Below are 17364 nucleotides of genomic sequence, written 5' to 3'. Positions count from 1 at the left end.
CTCTGAACGAACTTGTGCTGCTAGAGTTGTAAGAAGTGTTGAACTAGGCTTGCAAGAAAAAAAATTGGGGGACCCTTAAGCTTCGCCTTTAAGAGTTGAAGGCGATAGCGAAATCCGGCCCCTAGTGCGCACTTCAACCACTAAGTGCATACTTATTAATGTGTATTCTTACACACACACGCACACAGACACACACGTGCGCGGGCGCGCGAATGGTACAGATTTTTGATCTAAAGCAAGAATCGCATGGCCTCCAAGATATACGCCGCGCGCTCGCCATCTCGGAAGCCATGAAGAGTCTCACAATGCCTCACAGATGGCAGCACATTCCAGTCGAGCCCGACTATATCGAACCCGTTTATATCAAATTATCCCGTATATCGAAGAATTTCTAAACGCGGTAAATTTACATTGAGAATATAAAGCAAAAGTTACTGTTACATCGAACGAAAATAGCAACGACAACCGATATATCAAACTCCATGTGCCTCAAAAGTGCCCCAGCAAGTTGGCTTTCCCTCGCGGTGGCGGGGAAAACTGCCGGCGCCACCCTAGAAAGAGTGGTTTAGACCCGGTTGTGTACAGGCGAACACCCCCCTGCAAGAAATGATCCTGGCCCGCTCGCAGCGCTTACAGCCAATCAGAGGCCGTCGTGCTTTCTCCGAGGCGCGGAGGCGGTAGAAGTGAGCGCCATTTTTTCTTTCTTTATGCTTGTGTGCCTGCTGCTGCCTGTTTTCCTGGAGCCCTCATTCAGCGTGGTCCGTGCTGGTGGTGTTGCCTGTTGGTGCTCTGTGAACTTTATTGGCGCGCTGTCGTCATGGCTTGTGCAAAGAGGCAGAATTTGCCGTTCGCAGCGAAACTCGCGAGCTGGCAGAGTTCCCGGGAGCTATCGACGGATCGACATTCAACGAGTTCGTCAGTGCGGACGATGATGTCACCACCATGGGTGGGCTACAAGATGAGGGCTACGTTGCAGACGTCGTGCCGACCACGAGCCAAAGCGACAGCAACAAGGAAATTGACGATGGCCCATTGCCTACATCCTCCGAAGTGATTAGTGCACTTGCGTTGGTCCGGCGCTATTGCGTGAATGTGGAAGGCTGCGGCCTCAGCTGCTCCGACGCGTTGGACAACGTGGAGGCGTGCGTGCTGTTGCAGGCAGCGAAGTCGTTGACACAGAAGAAAATCCAGGACTATTTTGTTCCAAAGTAGGGCACGCAAGTAAGCCACCATATTAATAAAGTACTTTTCTTATTGTTATGTGCCTTTGTGTCAAAATCCTATAGCGGGCCTATATCGAATTATGCCATATATCGAACTAATAAACGTTTTTTGGCGAGTTCGATATACCCGGGTTCGACTGTATCTAGAGTTTGCTGTTTGCTTGATCAACGCCACCGCAAGCCGGCGTTGGCTTGATATGTTTTCCGCAAGTTGGACATAGTTGTCCATTTTTGTTTGAAAGTTCGTGTGTGTTTTTAGCGGCGATAGCTGCACTATCCCGGCCTTTTTCGACGTAGTTTGATGGCCTCCCAAATGCGCCTACAAATCGCCGAATGGGCTCGTTTTCGTCGCGACACCTGCCGAACAAAATGCGTTAGGAGACTCCTTCCACTACATGGCATTTATGTAGCGTTTTTTTCCGAAGCAGCTGCAAGTAACATCGTGGCTTTGTGGTAGGACACCTGCTTGCCACGCAAACGGCCCTGGTTCGATCCTCAATGGGACCGAAGATTTTATTCTTTATTTTATTTGCTTCTTTCTCGATTTTTCGGTTACGGACGATTTTTCGCTCACAACCAACGGTGCCGACACCAACGCCGACAGCGGAATTTCTGCGACACGAGCTTTCTAACGCTATCGCGTTAATATATGAATGAAAGAACTATGAAAATGAATCAACTCCAGAAACAAAACTTTCTTTCGTTCATTTTGCAAAAAAACTATTTTTTCCCTGATTTGTCAACACCTCGCACTTGTATCAAGGGTTTTTGTAAATACCACAACTATTCAAACCATTCACTTTGAATCACAAAACTGATATTTGCACAAGCCTGATCAATTTAAATATATATAAAAAGATATTAGAGCTCAAATTTTCCCAAATTAAGGATACAACAATTTTTTAAGCTACAACAAAAATTATTCACTTTGATGAATGCACATTGCAAAAATGTAGTGAAGTTTATGCACTGGTTTCACCATAAGGAAAAGTTAGGTCAGAATCCGTATCACTTTTAGTGACCAGATTTATAGCAACATGATATTGCACAATCATGTAATTGCACATATGGTGGGTTCTACTTATTCCTCTGTCACATTTCATTCTGCAAGCACTGTACATCTACACATAGCGAAGAACAATAATTTTGACAAAAGCTGATTGAGAAACAGCCAAATTAGACTAAACATGATTGGCTATTCACAATCCGATAGAGTCCCAATGTTGTGAAGGTCACAGATGCAGCAAAAGTAAGGTGGATATTGACAAAACTGTGCCAGTTGCTCTTTAAAGCATTGCTAAATTCCACAAACTTCACATACAGACAAATTATGCTGTCAAGGTATCAACAGACATTAATTGTACTTAGTTCTAAAACACCACATCATGCTCCATCCGAAATCTTGGTACTGGACACATACGAGGCCCCAGACATGATAAGATAAAGCAGTGAATTCGCTATTGCAAATAAATACAGTATATACCTGGCCTATGACTAGTGTTGCCGAGGCAGCTCTCCTTGCAGACTGCGCCATTGCGTTGGGATCGCTCCATTACTATAGCACGCCATATTGTTTCTCGATCTGGAAAAAAGACAAGGTTTCTTTTACACTTTGCTATCACATAAATGTTTCAAATCGACATGGTAATACACTATACAATAAAGCAAGAACAATCAGTAACAACACCTCCGTGCACATAGTAAGTTAGTCTTGAGCAATCTCATTGCCCAAAGTTCAACCTTAATTTTTATAAAACATACTACAGTAAAACCTCGTTAATTCAAAGTCACTAGGACTGTGAAAAACTTTCGAATTAAGCGGGTTTTCGAATTAACGAAACATACAAAAAGCGGGATGCAAGGAACTTTGAATTACTGAAAGTAATCAGAGGTGGTCGTATGGCCTTATAGTTTGCGGCTCCAAGGGTTGTTTACAGCAATACCCGGTCCCATTTTTGCCGCAAACCCGGGAAAACGGCGGGCCTCACTGCTGTTAAGGCAAAAAAGGAAAAAAAAAGAAAAAAAAATTCTCGTAATCAGCTGAAATGCGCGCCTGCAGAAAAGAAGGTGTGCTTCACTGCAGCACAGTGGTGACACGCGGGCAGCATGTCACCTGCTCCTCGCAGCGTCAGCGCGTCATGATGTGACCATTCGCCCATTCTTTCTGGTAAAAATAAAGAATATGATAATGGCCAGTGTGACGGAATCCGCAATGTGTTTTGGCTGGAAAACATGATCATTGAAGTTTTCGAACTGAGTTTTCGAAGTAGGTGTTACAGGCAAGAACTCCGGCAGCAGTGCAAGTGCGCAAATTGCCGGAGCAACCGCCAATGGGAGGTTCGCATACATCATGAATTCTGTCAGACCGTCCTTTATTATCTTTTCTTTTCCCAAAAAGAATGGGTAAATCATGACGCGCTGACATTGCCAGAAGCATGCGACATGCTGCCCGCGTGTCACCGCTGTGTTGCAGTGAAGCACGTCTTTTCCGCAGGCGCACGTTTTAGCTGACCACAAGACCGTGTTTTCTTTTTTTTTTTGCGCTAGCAGCAGCGAGGTCGGGTCGCTGCAACTGTCACTCATTAATACCGCTACACTGCATTTGCCCTGTGGCTCCTAAGGGCCGTCGCTTCCGCGGATTTGCGGCGAAATCGGGATCGGGAAATGGCACATGGCACCCAAAGTTTTCGAATTAACCGGGCTGGCGCTGGCTGCTGCTTCAAATTATCCACTCAGATTTACATTGCAAAATACGAGACCGCAGAAACCCTTCGAATTAAGCGGGATTTCGAAATAACCGAGTTCGAATTAATGAGGTTTTACTGTAGTTCCAAACTTGATTGCCAACGAGAGTACATACATAAGTACATAACGATAGGAAGATCTTCAATTTGTGATTTTATTCGCTGCAAGTGCGAACTGAGGTTTTAATGTATGTTAGGCAATTTTTGACTCTATGTAGCTGTCACGAGTAAGAGCCCCTCGGAGGCAGAAAGACGACGAAGAAGCGTTGGCGTCGGCACGAGCGCGTGCGTGGAAAAATTCTAGAGCTCGTGGCACGTGAACCGAGCCGTGAAAGAACACGAAGCGGAGTGAGCTGGGATTGTCTGGGTGGACTCGGCAGCGGAAGGTTGCATCGCCAGCCTGTGCACTGGCGACGGGAGCGACGGGCGTACGGCTGGTGACGCGGGCGTCCCGAGGTGCGGCCGGCGAACGAGACGGCGTTCGAGCAAGACTCCTCGGAGATGCAGCTACCGCGCACCGCATGTACCAGCGTTCCTGACGCAAGCCCCCTTCTGCAGCAGGCCGCCGAAGGCAATCCCCGGAGCGCCACGTCAGCGGTGGAACGCCACGCCGCATGAAGCAGCTGACGATGACGTTAGGCCTAACGGGCCTAGCAGTCAGGCCAGCGCTACGACGACCTGCTTGTGTACAGGCGACGGCTGCTGCGTCGAGCTGCAGAGTTGACATCAAGTTTGTGGAGACATCAGGAGCCGCGACAGATGACTCAACGGGAACGACGACAGACGGGACATTGGTTATGTACCATGTCATCAGCAATGCCAAGTAAGGCCAATCCGATGTATCAGTTGTTCTAAGACTGAAGCAGACTATGAGTGGAGCAGTTTAGTTAAATAGTTTATTACAGTTTAAGTTTCTTTGATTGTATTTCTGTACATCTATACATATATATATATTTGAATGCCGTGTGTTTCGTTTATTAAATGTGTTTTGGTGTTCAACGAGACTTGGCCGAGTCCATCACCCGCAACCACCCGAATCCGTGACAGTAGCATTATTGAGCCTAGCTCAAAAAAAAAGGGGGGGGGGGTCAGTAACTAAGGCCATGGTGGCTAGAACTAGAGCCATGGCTGCAACATAAACCCCACAACAGAAACAGATGCGCTCCTTGCCTTCATTGGTCCCAGTGGATGAGAGTCCCAACAGAAGCAGGAACTGTCGCTTAAGTTGTTGGTCGGGCTCCCGCGCATTTTTGCGTGGTGACAACTCATCAGACAGGCACTGCTGCTGCTCGATGGAGAGTGCTGGTGGCTCCTCCTGATCCACAGACTTCAGAAGTGGGGGTGGTGTTACACACAGCCGCTCCTCATTCGCATGAAGACGTGTCCAATGTCGAATAAACTGCTCCAGTTGTAGCTCTGAAAAAAGCCGGATGATCATGAGCAACCAAACAACACTGCCATAATAAGGCATGCCATAAGGATATGCGACCATATTCAGTAGCATACGATGGAAAATTACAAATACCACTGCCTTCCGTTTCTCTCTTTTGCTCAGATGATAAATGAATTTGAGGAAATTCATTACAGCTTTCATTTACAGAAAAAAAAATAATAAAACATCAAAAGGTACAGACGGCTAATGCTGCCTCTATAATACCATACAACGCAGAAAAATTTCTAATGACCGATTCGCAAGAAAAGAAGAACAAAAAAACATTCCTTATCAATTAAACATAAAATGGTTTCAGAATGTCACAAGCAACTCTATCCTAGCATATAACCCCAGCACTAAAGCCTAAGCGTCGACTAAAAAAAATACAGCATGCAAAAGGGGGTGAAAAAGCCGTGGTACGGAGCCCATAAAAAGATAGAAAGAGTTGAATTCAGTTTGACATGCAAAAGTACATAGCAAACAGATCTACAACAATGTCTGTAGTGGCAAAAGAGAGAGTTAGCGAGAGCAGGAAAGGTGGCATTGGTGGTATTACTAATGCCCTTTTAGGCACTGTAAAATAATGCTTTTTGCAGTGATGCTACCGAGGACTTCTGATTTGGAGCAATTTTTGGAGCAGCAAAATTTCCATTTTGGAGCACTTTGGAGCAGCAAAATTTATATCTTGGAGCACTTTGGAGCAGATAATTTTGCATCTGGGAGCACTCTGGAGCAGCGAATTTTACATCCTGGAGTGCACTACAGAAGCATATTGCAATAACATTCAAGCACCGGAATATTACTATGGGGCTCTTATGAAGGCTAGAAATATTTCAATTCATTGCAAATCTCATGGAAAAAATCATCTGAGGAGAACTCCATACTTCACTCGCTAATGAAAAAATAGGGGCTCATGCAGTTGAGTGTTCTGAATTAACCTCTTCGGCGATTATTTTCGACACTAGCAAACAAACAGAATACCAGATCAATAAAATTGCACTTTATGAAATAACACTCTAAATACATATATGTGGTTATCAGCAGACATTGTAGACAAACGCCGTGATGTACAGCAGTGCCTCAATGCCAAAGAGCCACACTGTCCCTAATGCATTCCCCTAAGAAAACTCCAAGGCGAAAGCCAGGTTCTTTTTCTTCTCGATCGACGGGTAGGTCCTCCCCCTCCTTCTCTGCAAGCTATCTGCACCTCACCTGGTTTTGCGCTAGCTTCATGATCGGCGCACCGATCACGGAAGCAGTGTAAAGCGATGATGTCGTGATGGCGTCATCACGTGACATCACGATATATGACGCCATGATGACGTCACAAGTTTTGACGATCTATGACGTGATGATGACGCCATCACATGATTATTTTTTGCATCAATCGATTGTCGCCGCCGACGGTCAATTTTCGTGTTTGATAAAGCATCTGATGCTTTCACATTAATATTGTGTATTGAACGTTAACAACCTGGCCTTACATACCAAACTGTCCTCCACCATGTCACCTCCTTGCCATGCGCGAAACAGCTTTGCTTATCATCCACTTCACAGAGTGAAATGGCTCCTCAACTTTTTTTAAATGTTTATTGCGATAACAATTATATGGACGCTCTCCACGGATTTTTGCCGTCGCCATTGCCGTAATTTTCTGTATAAAGACCAAATTAATAACATCACCACGCGCATTCTAGCTGCAAGTAAAAGCTCGCGAGCGCTGGCGACGAACGCGGCTGAAGCGGAGATTAAGCTAGCCGGCCGTCTGTCTCCGTCGCACGGACAGCGCATGCGATAACATCTTCCCGCGTGCGGGCCTGCCGTCGATTGCTCATCAAACAGAGAGGGAACGCCCCGCCCATCTTTCGTAAGGAGCATGAAAGGACGCCAGGTGAGCGGCGGGGGGGGGGGGGCGCATCGTTCGAAGGGCGCAGTCGCTTGCGTGCGCGCCATCTCGAGGCATCAGGAGACGGCTCGTAAACTTGCTGTGCTCTCAACGCTTACTTCGTGTTTAGAGAACTCAGAGCAAGAAAACGCTTCGTTTTTCGTTTCCTGGAGCGGCCATATTCCCTTAAACCAGTGTTTTGTTGAGTTACGCGAGATCGAATCCAAAAGAGTTAGCTGCTAGCCTTACTTCGTTTAACAATACAATAATGTTGGTATGTAACTGAGTTTTTTTACCAGTCAGCTATTGACCACCGAAAGCGAGGGGCGGACGTGTAACATGGGGTAGCCGCTTTACTGTGGGCCATCAGCGACGGGCCCGCTACTGACAGCTGCGTATTTGCGGCTGCTCCGACCAGGATATATGCTTTTATTAATGACATTTTTAAAAAGCAAGCAAAAAATTCGAATTGGAACCCTAGCATGTGAGCTCGAAAGGGCAGGGCCTTTTAGGGGGTATTTACCGCAGAGTGATTAAACTTCGGACGTGCTGGTATAAGCAATTACAAAAAAGCTCTTCCGAATGAAGATCCATGGATAAAGTATATCCGAGGAAAGTGTGAACGCGTTTCCACCGTTCGCATGCTCTTCCATAAACGCGAAGCAAGGAAAATTCGATATTGTTCCATATATATACTGCTAGCGATCCCAGATTTCATTCCATGATGTCCGGAAACAGAAGTGACAGACATTTTAGCAGCACACATGTAGTTATTACTGAACATTGCTTTCCTTACGTGCCGTGCGTCGCTTGAAACGAGCTATCAGCAGCGTTTCTAGAACAGACGGCGTCCGCTGATGAATCGCTGTCGCACTTTCTCGCTACCGAGAGGCCTGGACGTCATGAGCCTCTGCGGAGAGCACGTTTTGCTGTCAAGCCGACTTGCAGAACAGAAGCTGCGTCGGCACCGTTCATGGCATCGTGGCTTATTCGGGACGCACGCACGAGCGCTATTTATTCAGCGGAATAATTCTTGGTCCATGGTTGCGACTTTGGCAGCCCCAAGATCAAGCTGCACATGTTCTGATGCGCCGGCCGTGCGATTGCCGGTGATAGACGCCCCCAAACCCGAGACTTTGGCGCAGTTTGGCGCAATTTTCGTCGATATTATCAGGATGACACAGTAAATACAATTTGGCGCACTTTGGTGCAGTTGGCGCAGGAGTGGAATCACTGTTTTTGGCCACAGCTTTTCATCCTGGTATGAAAAATTTTGGGACAGAGAAAGTAATGCAAAACAGAGGAACCCTGACTATTTGACCCTAAGGGGATCAATGAAATTGGTCGAATTACTGAGTGGGTTGAACTGCACAAGAGACAGAAAAAACGAACAAAATACACAGCTCCACATTCACTGCCATGCCCATGAGCTGTGCTGAATAACACTCCCAGGGTTACACATGCAGAAATACCACAAAAAAGTGGACGGGGGAACAACAGCTGGTGTAGCTCAGTTGGCAGAGCATCGCGTGCATAATGCGAAGGTTGTGGGTTCAATCCCCATTGGCAACAAGTTGTTTTTTCATCCACTTTAATTCATTTTCCCCTTTATCTCATAATTACTACACTTCAATTAAAAACTATACAAAGACTCGCAGGGTCCCTTATGCATTTGACTAAGACGACTCGAAGGCGAAAGCTGTCTTCTTTTATTTCTCAGTCAATGTAGGGCTCTCAATCAATTCCCCTAATTGTGTTCACTACCCAGGTTGTAAAACATGTAGGTTATGCATTATTTTTGCACAGACCATTGCAAGTTGCCCAATCTACCTTCTATGACAATTTCAAATGAAGCAACTCTTCTCAGTATTTCACAATAAAGCAAGTTTCTTTTTTAAGCAATACATCAATTCACTTCACTATGAGCCCATCAGAAAAATTGCAAAATGAAGCTAGTTGCACAGCATAAACTGCAGCTGCCAACAACCATCCGGTATTTAATTTAAACTTACCTCTTTTTTTCTGGTGACTTGTCAGTTCGAAATTGCTAAGAAACTGTAACTTCTGAAAAAATGAAAAAGAGAGGAAAAAAATTTGTACCCTTAATGAACATCCATAATTCAATAAGAAAAGAGGAAATTAAAGAATGGATTGTATACTCTGCCTAAATGTGGGGTGTTGTCACTGCTGCTGGTGCTTGCTACGACAGTAAGTTTGGGGTGTGATCAACATGAGACTAAATACAGTAGTTTGCCAGCTCGAAAACACGATTCTTAGAGCCTCGAACTACTGCACATAGCAAACTCGCATCTCCAAATACTACATTCAATAATCCCAAGTTTGTCAATTAAAGGTAATGTGTCTCTGCAGTAAACTTTTTTGCCTCCACAGTGCCTTTTTTTTTTTTCAAATAATTCAAATAGCCACTTAATTCAAAGATTTTTTGTGGGCTCAATGACTTCGAATCAATGATGTTTTACTGATCCAGATGTAAATCTCTTTTTCCAAGTTTCCCAACTTTGCTGGGTTTTCCATGGCTTTTTGCACTAAGAAAAAGCAGTGCCCATGGGTACAGCAAAATTAAATATTCAGTGTAAAATATTTGTCTATACATTTTATAATAGTAGCCACATGCTAAAAGATAAAGTGTAGCAGGGTGATTCCACGTAAGATCGAACAAACGGTGGCTGGTCGACCTCTCAAATTTATTTCAAAATTTTATATATTATTGCCTGATGAGTGGAAAGAAGAGATCCGCAATTTGTTTTGCCGCCAAAAATTTTTTCGAACCACAGGAAATCAATAATGACGAAGAGGTGGAGTGGAGCGCTCATCCGCTCTGCTGTTTTGGCCAACTTTCGTTATGAATTGCACAAAATATATTAAAGTTAGGTAGCTGAAATTTCTTTACCTAAATATATGCATGTTTTTGCTTCTGCTCAGGTATTTTTAGTTTTTATGTGTAGTGTAGATGTTTTTATAAAAAACCTCAAAAATGGCCCAATCAGCAAAATTTTCTTTACTTTGAAGGTCTTTATCTAAAAAAAGCCTTGTAGCAGAGGTACAAAAATTCCGCATTACGTTCTTCGCATGCGTATCTACCAAATTGCCAAATCTTGTACTTATATAGCTTTTCAGTAAAGAGATATGATCGGGCTAAGTTCAAGAAAACACCGAACAATGAAAAATTCTGACGACAATTAAAAAAAAAACCCATTTTTTTAATTTCTTAAACTTTGTCCGCTTATTCTCCTCCACATCAGCTTTCACAATCATTAAAAACATGTTGCATAATATCGTTGCACTAATAGTTAGGTCCCCTCCAATGAGACCCTTAGGCAAGGATGGGCAATTCCGACTTCTTGCCCAGCAAGTGTATAAAATGCAGGCAGGATTGAATTTCTTTTTATTAAAAGGACAGCAGGTACCTAAAAAGGTGTCGTCGGCACTGAAGACGTTAATTTTGAAATTATTTGGTCACTGCAGCGGCCACGAGCGCGGAGCTACCGAGTAGGCGCGCGCGTACCCGAGATGCTCGTTGTAAGAGGCGGCGCAGTGAGAGCTCGTTCTCGCGTCCTCAGACCGATTGAGTTCGAAACAGCAACACCTCTCGGGTGACTTGAACGCATGTGCACTGGAGCTTCGCTATTCTATCCGCCCTCTGTTCGCATCTCAGCTAGGCGCTGATAACACGGCGGAGGTGTAAGCAAGATGAAAACTCTATAAGGGAGCTATGAGCGCTCGCTTCACGCACGCTGCTGCCACAGAAACTGCGCTGCGCCAGTTGCGATCAGTGGAAAGCATGAACGTGGAACTCCAGTGGCAAAGCAAAATATGGATTGTCAAAGAAAAGAAAAGCAAAACTATCGGTAACCGGATGCGCTTGTCTATATTAGATGTCGGCAGCAGACGGCGTGAACTGGCCGCGCGTTCGGTGCGCTGTTCACACTTCATTCGGCGCGGATAGTTCTTGTGCTTTGCTCTTACTCTACTCCTCCTGTGCGTCTCATGACGAGAAAGTATAGCTCTGAATGAGTGTATTGTGGAGACTACCTTTCGAAGCACAAGAAGCTTAAAGGAGTACTGACACGAATTTTAAAAAATTTCGGATTGTTGCTCTAAATAAAAATACTGGTGTCGAGAAACGTAAAACGACTATTGTGGTGCCTGGGAATGCATCCTATATATTTTAATTAGCGCCACCTTAAAAAGACACTTTCGGTTTCGATATCGAGGGGGTGGCTTCTCAGTGTCGTTTCATAGCAGTGTGACGTCACGGAGATACAGAAATTCGCGACGTACTAGCGGGGAATCCGTCATCTGCTCGCGGTGCAATAGACAACGATGAGTGCATTGTCGTCCAGTGACCCTGACAGTGATTTCTACGATTTAGGCTGCATGCAGGACGCAGAACTCGCAAACTCGGAGGAAGTGTCTTGACTTGTCGGGATAATGTCCTTGCAGTGTGGCTGGCTTGCAAAGGCTCAGCGACGAAAACTTCAAAGTTAAATTAAAATATTTTATACGCGTTCTCCGACTCCAGTGTGTGGACAGCGTGGACACTGCATACCAACGAAGCAAAAAATGTCTCTTTTGCGATGTCTCAAAATCGTGTCAGTACTCCTTTAATTATTGCAAAGAAGCCAAAATTTCGCAGAGTTACCGACCTAGACATAAATGCTTTGAAGGAACGTTTAACGCCCGAAAGATCAGTGACTGTCAGTGAGACGGACTACTTGTGCTACGCGTGCTTTTGCTACCACTGTAATGAAAGATCTTCACGGAACGCACAGTTTAACGATGACATTCTTATGCCCCCTGAAAAAGAAATCGACGCAATTAACCAGATCACGGCGTCTACCGGTGCACGTGCGTTCAAGTCACCCGAGAGGTGTTGCTGTTTCGAACTCAATCGGTCTGAGGACGCGAAAACGAGCTCTCACTGCGCCGTCTCTTACAACGAGCATCTCGGGTGCGCGCGCGCCTGCTCGGTAGCCCCGCGCTCGTGGCCGCTGCAGTGACCAAATATTTTCAAAATTAACGTCTTGAGTGCCGACGACACCTTTTTAGGTACCTGCTGTCCTTTTAATAAAAAGAAATTCGATCCTGCCTGCATTTTATACACTTGCTGGGCAAGAAGTCGGAATTGCCCATCCTTGCCTAAGGGTCTCATTGGAGGGGCCGTAACTATTAGTGCAACGACATTATGCAACATGTTTTTAATGATTGTGAAAGCTGATGTGGAGGAAAATAAGTGGACAAAGTTTAAGAAATTTAAAAAATGGGGTTTTTTTTTAATTGTCGTCAGAAGTTTCCATTGTTCGGTGTTTTCTTGAACTTAGCCCGATCATATCTCTTTACTGAAAAGTTACATAAATACAAGATTTGGCAGTTTTGTAGATAAGCATGCGAAGAACGTAATGCAGAATTTTTGTCGCTCTGATACAAGGCCTTTTTGAGATAAAGACCTTCAAAGTAAAGAAAATTTTGCCGATTGGGCCATTTTTGAGGTTTTTTATAAAAAGATCTACACTACACATAAAAACTAAAAATACCTGAGCAGAAGCAAAAACATGCATATATTTAGGTAAATAAATTTCAGCTACCTAATTTTAATATATTTTGTGCAATTCATAACGAAAGTTGGCCAAAACAGCAGAGCGGATGAGCGCTCCACTCCACCTCTTCGTCATTATTGATTTCCTGTGGTTTGAAAAAAATTTTCGCTGCAAAACAAATTGCGGATCTCTTCTTTCCACTCATCGGGCAATAATATATAAAATTTTGAAATAAATTTGAGAGGTCGACCGGCCATTGTTTGTTCGATCTTACGTGGAATCACCCAGCAACGCTTTATCTTCATAACAAAAGTTAAGCATGCAAATAAGCAAGTTGTTATTAATATTCAATGCAACAGCCTCTCTGCAATTAACAGTAAACCAAACCTCATAAGCAATAATTAGAAATATGTTACTGTCACCTGTTCTGCATAAAATACAAAGGCCTGAATGGCAGAAATTGCACAAAAATGAGAAATTTAAGAAGGCTTGCGCTACTCTACTAAGTGCAGTGTCCTTTACGTCTACAACTTACAATGCTTCGTGGGCACTGTAGAATCTTGCTAGAATATTTCGAATCAGTTTGAGGCAACTACCAAGGATAGCTTGCCATACCCCTTGGCCCCCTCCCACAACCCAAACACGGCTACAATGTGCCTAACACAAAAGCCTAGAACTGATTTTTTTTTTTTGAATAGGACTGCTTAGTCTTTACAAAACTATTAATAAAAATATAAAGCCTTCAGAATTGCCCCTTGCTTGCAAGACTTTGCATATAAAAGAAGCTAGTGCTACTTTTTTATTTAACATTCCTAAAAGTTTAAAACCAGTTTAGGCTAAGAAAGAAGACAAAATCATAAAAGTGTCTCTCACTTTAGGGTTGAGATCGAGACACAACGGGGGACCTGACCAAATGATGGGCTTCTGCAGCGTGATTTCCCAGTCATCGTCTGCAAAAAAGCATGAACTTTTCATGGTAGCCTTTCAGATAGAACTACCAAGAGACGTTGCACTCAATAACATGAAACAGGTAAAATTGACAAAGTTGTGATAAAGTAGTATAAGAAACCACACCACTGGGTTTGTCTCCTTGTAGACAAGGAACTTCCATGAACAGCATATTAAGGTTAAGAAAGCAATCAAAATGAATCCAACCCTAACCACAACTTGGATGGATCTTTAAATTAGAGTTCGAATTGACCAAAATGCCATCACACACCACATCCATACTTCTGTATGCTTTTCAGTAAGACCATGACCACAGCGGTGCCATTGCACTGTGATAAAAGTCCGCACTGAATGTGTTTCCAACATGCTCATAGGTTCTGCGAGCTAAAGCCACTTTTAGAATTTAACAGCGCTTGGCTGTGTAGACCTGCCACTAATGTGTGGCTATTGTTCATAAATGGCACATAGTAATGAACCAGCGAGCTGAGCTACATTTCATGTGCAAATCACAGCACAAGTGCGCTGGTGGTGGTGCAACGCATATCCGTGCAAGTCATATTGAGCGCGTGTTGCAAGTCGTATTGAGCGCGACTGTACAAGTCTGATCCGTACAGGCTGGTTTGCTTTTGCACTGCGTCCATTTTTATCTGATCTTCAAAAAAAACATGCAAAAGGCAATTTGACATACATAAAGTGCACTGCAGTTTCATGATGTGGGCAATCAGTTATGATCAGTACTATATCAAAGGCCGTTCCATAGCACAAGTGATTTGCAGCATTTGTGTGCAAAAAATGTATAAACTCTAGAGCTGTGCGGATAGCAAAATTTTGGGTGCGAAGCGAATTCGAATAATAAAAACTGAGTGCGAATCGAATCGAATAATTTCGAATAATTTTCGAATATTTCTCAAAAATTTTTCGAATAATTCGAAGTGAAATTACAGAAAAAGTTGCAGGGAATCCCTAAGTATGTTCTTGCGAGATAGCAACATGAAAGTGTTTCTTTTCACGAGGTTGATGAAGCGCTGGTGGGGTCATATTTCATAGTTGTCTTTCTTATCAAGAATGAGGCAATGTAGAGGCCGAATTGTATTTATGTACATGATTTGGTGCAACCAAAGTGTTGCTGACAACACTTTACACGTGATAGGCAGAGATGCCATTTCCCCAGCCTCTCCTTCTCTTTCAACTTCTGTGGAAGGCCAACTGATGTGGCAGACAAGGGTGTGCTCCCTTCAAGTCCGGAGTTCCAAATCTGCCTCGTAGACGTCGATATATAAGAACATCTGAAATTTTGGATGCTAAAAAGCTTCGGCGTCCGATTTTTCAGACTTCCTGCCTAAATTTCAGGTCCAAAACAGCATTAATTGAGCCCCCGACTCTGCCACGTCTTTCATTTCCATATTGGAACCAGTGTTTTCTTGAGTTAATACATTTGCGACCGTAGCGGAGCTTGAAAGGCAGCTTTGCCGCAATACGGGGGTGTGATGAGGTGAAGCATATTGAAAATCTAGGGACCACTTCTAAACGGACGTTGACTGTCTCTTGGCTAAGTTCGACCGTAACGGACCTTGAAAGGCAGCTTTGCCGCAATACGGAGGTGTGAGTAGGTGAAGCATATTGAAAACCTAGGGACCACTTCCAATCAGACGTTGACTGTCTCTTGCCCAAGTTCGACCGTAACGGAGCTTGAAAGGCAGCTTTTCCGCAATACGGGGGTGTGATGAGGTGAAGCATATTGAAAATCTAGGGACCACTTCCAACCGGACTCTGTCTCTTGGCTAAGTTCGACCGTAACGAAGCTTGAAAGGCAGCTTTGCCGCAATACGAGAGTGTAATGAGGTGAAGCATATTGAAAATCTGAAGGGGTCACTTTCAATCGGACGTGGACTGTATTTGGTTTTTGGAAGTTCGAATAGTTCGAATAGTAAAATTTCAGTGCGAATCGAATCGAATAGCAAACACTATTCGAAAAGTATTCGAAATTTCAAATATTCGCACACCCCTAATAAACTCCTGTGTGTTTGACATGGCCTTGGAGTAGACGCCATTTCTTTACTACCACAGGAAACTGTCCAGGACATGGTGGGTTTTCAGAGAAGTATGTATTCTGCCACCAGAAAGCATTTTTAGAGTTCTTTGCAAACAAATACTGTGTTGAATCACAGATTCTCAGTTTTTTTATTGCAGCAATAATACCTAGTTTGCTGACCAACAAAATATACATAATATAACAATTCGTTATGTGAACATTCAATTGCATTTGCTTTGAAAATGCACCTTAGGCACTATTTCCAACTCTGATCGTTATGAACTAACAAGGCCCTTATACTTGAGAAAATGTAGTAGCAGTAATGAGACAGAACATAACATGTCATACTCTTCTACATATTCTTCGACAATCACTCTTGGTAAGCATCCACTCGATAAGCCAGCTGGCCACCTCAACTGGCCAGGCTAAAACATCACGCCCCGAAAGCCACCACTGACCTTCCTCAGAGTCACTTTCAGCCGATCCTCTTGCCCGTGCTTCCTTCCTGCGCTGCTCAGCCAAGTCTAGTTGGCTCAGCACCAGTGGGTGTTGCTCTGTATGCCGGTGCTCTGATGTTGAGGCATCAAGCCGAACAGGTGAATGCCGAACTGGAACAGGACTCGACGTGGAAGACGGCGGTGGAGACTGCGCTAGCGGAAGACTCGGCCTCAATGAGGCTGCTGCTGGCTGCCGTACCGCAGCAGGGGCCATGGCAGATGTGAAAGACGCTGGCAGTGGTTGAAAGTTCTCCTTTGTCACCTGTGTGTTGCCAAATCAAGCCATACAGTAAGTAGCTCACCACATTAGGCCAAGTAAGTATCCTTACACAAGCGGAAATTGAATGTACTTATTTGACTGATAAACGCAACTGTTTCATGTATATAACCGATGACATGTTTGGCTATCCATACAACAGACAGCCAGAAGTGCTCGCAAAAAAAAAAAAAAACAAATTTCTACAATACTGCTAAAAAATGTGATCACAGTAAACTGCATTCAAATGGATGTAAAATTGTTAATGTGCAGGAGGTTCACTTGATGTTCCAGCAAGGTGCTGAATTGCTGCAGTAGCAATAACATACCAAGTCAAAATAACACAAGTTCGGGCATGTTGGTATTCCATCTCCGCATCTAGTGCAGGACACAACACAAGGACAGAGTGAAATATTACGAACACAAGTGCCAACTTCCAGCAGATTGATTTTTGGAAGTGTCACACAGATATACATGAGGGTGAGAAACAACTTGCACTACTGCATTTTTTTTTTTGTAACACTTCACATCAAAAACACACGATGAACAGCAGAATATAAATGTTGAATAAAAAAAACTCAAATGATTATGATATGGGATATTATTATTACAGTAGAACCCCGCTGATTTGTTTTTGAAGGGACCGTAGGAAATAAACGTAAGAGACGGGAAACGTAAGAGCCGAAAAACAGGAAAAACGGCAAAATATTTAGTGGTACAAAATTTTATTTCAATTCTTACGAGCAGCACGAAAATTGGCGCGCTCAGCCACGATCTAGTCGATGGATA

General features: G+C 43.9%; 1 protein-coding gene across 2 annotated transcripts in view; it reads right to left on the bottom strand.

The window, feature by feature from the left end:
• The window catches only part of LOC119373736 (uncharacterized), a 151926-nt gene that overhangs the window by 33277 nt on the left and 101285 nt on the right, over positions 1-17364 (bottom strand). For both annotated transcript variants that reach the window (XM_049419999.1, XM_037643803.2), the window contains exons 9-13: positions 16281-16581; positions 13716-13792; positions 9297-9348; positions 5138-5383; positions 2707-2805 (exon numbers count right to left, since the gene is read on the bottom strand). In XM_049419999.1, coding sequence (XP_049275956.1) covers positions 2707-2805; positions 5138-5383; positions 9297-9348; positions 13716-13792; positions 16281-16581 — 775 coding nt within the window. The remainder of the gene's footprint in view (positions 1-2706; positions 2806-5137; positions 5384-9296; positions 9349-13715; positions 13793-16280; positions 16582-17364) is intronic.

The sequence above is a fragment of the Rhipicephalus sanguineus genome, chromosome 1 (genome assembly GCF_013339695.2).
Source record: "Rhipicephalus sanguineus isolate Rsan-2018 chromosome 1, BIME_Rsan_1.4, whole genome shotgun sequence".
Classification (NCBI taxonomy): domain Eukaryota; kingdom Metazoa; phylum Arthropoda; class Arachnida; order Ixodida; family Ixodidae; genus Rhipicephalus; species Rhipicephalus sanguineus.
This window is presented reverse-complemented; position numbering and strand designations above follow the sequence as displayed.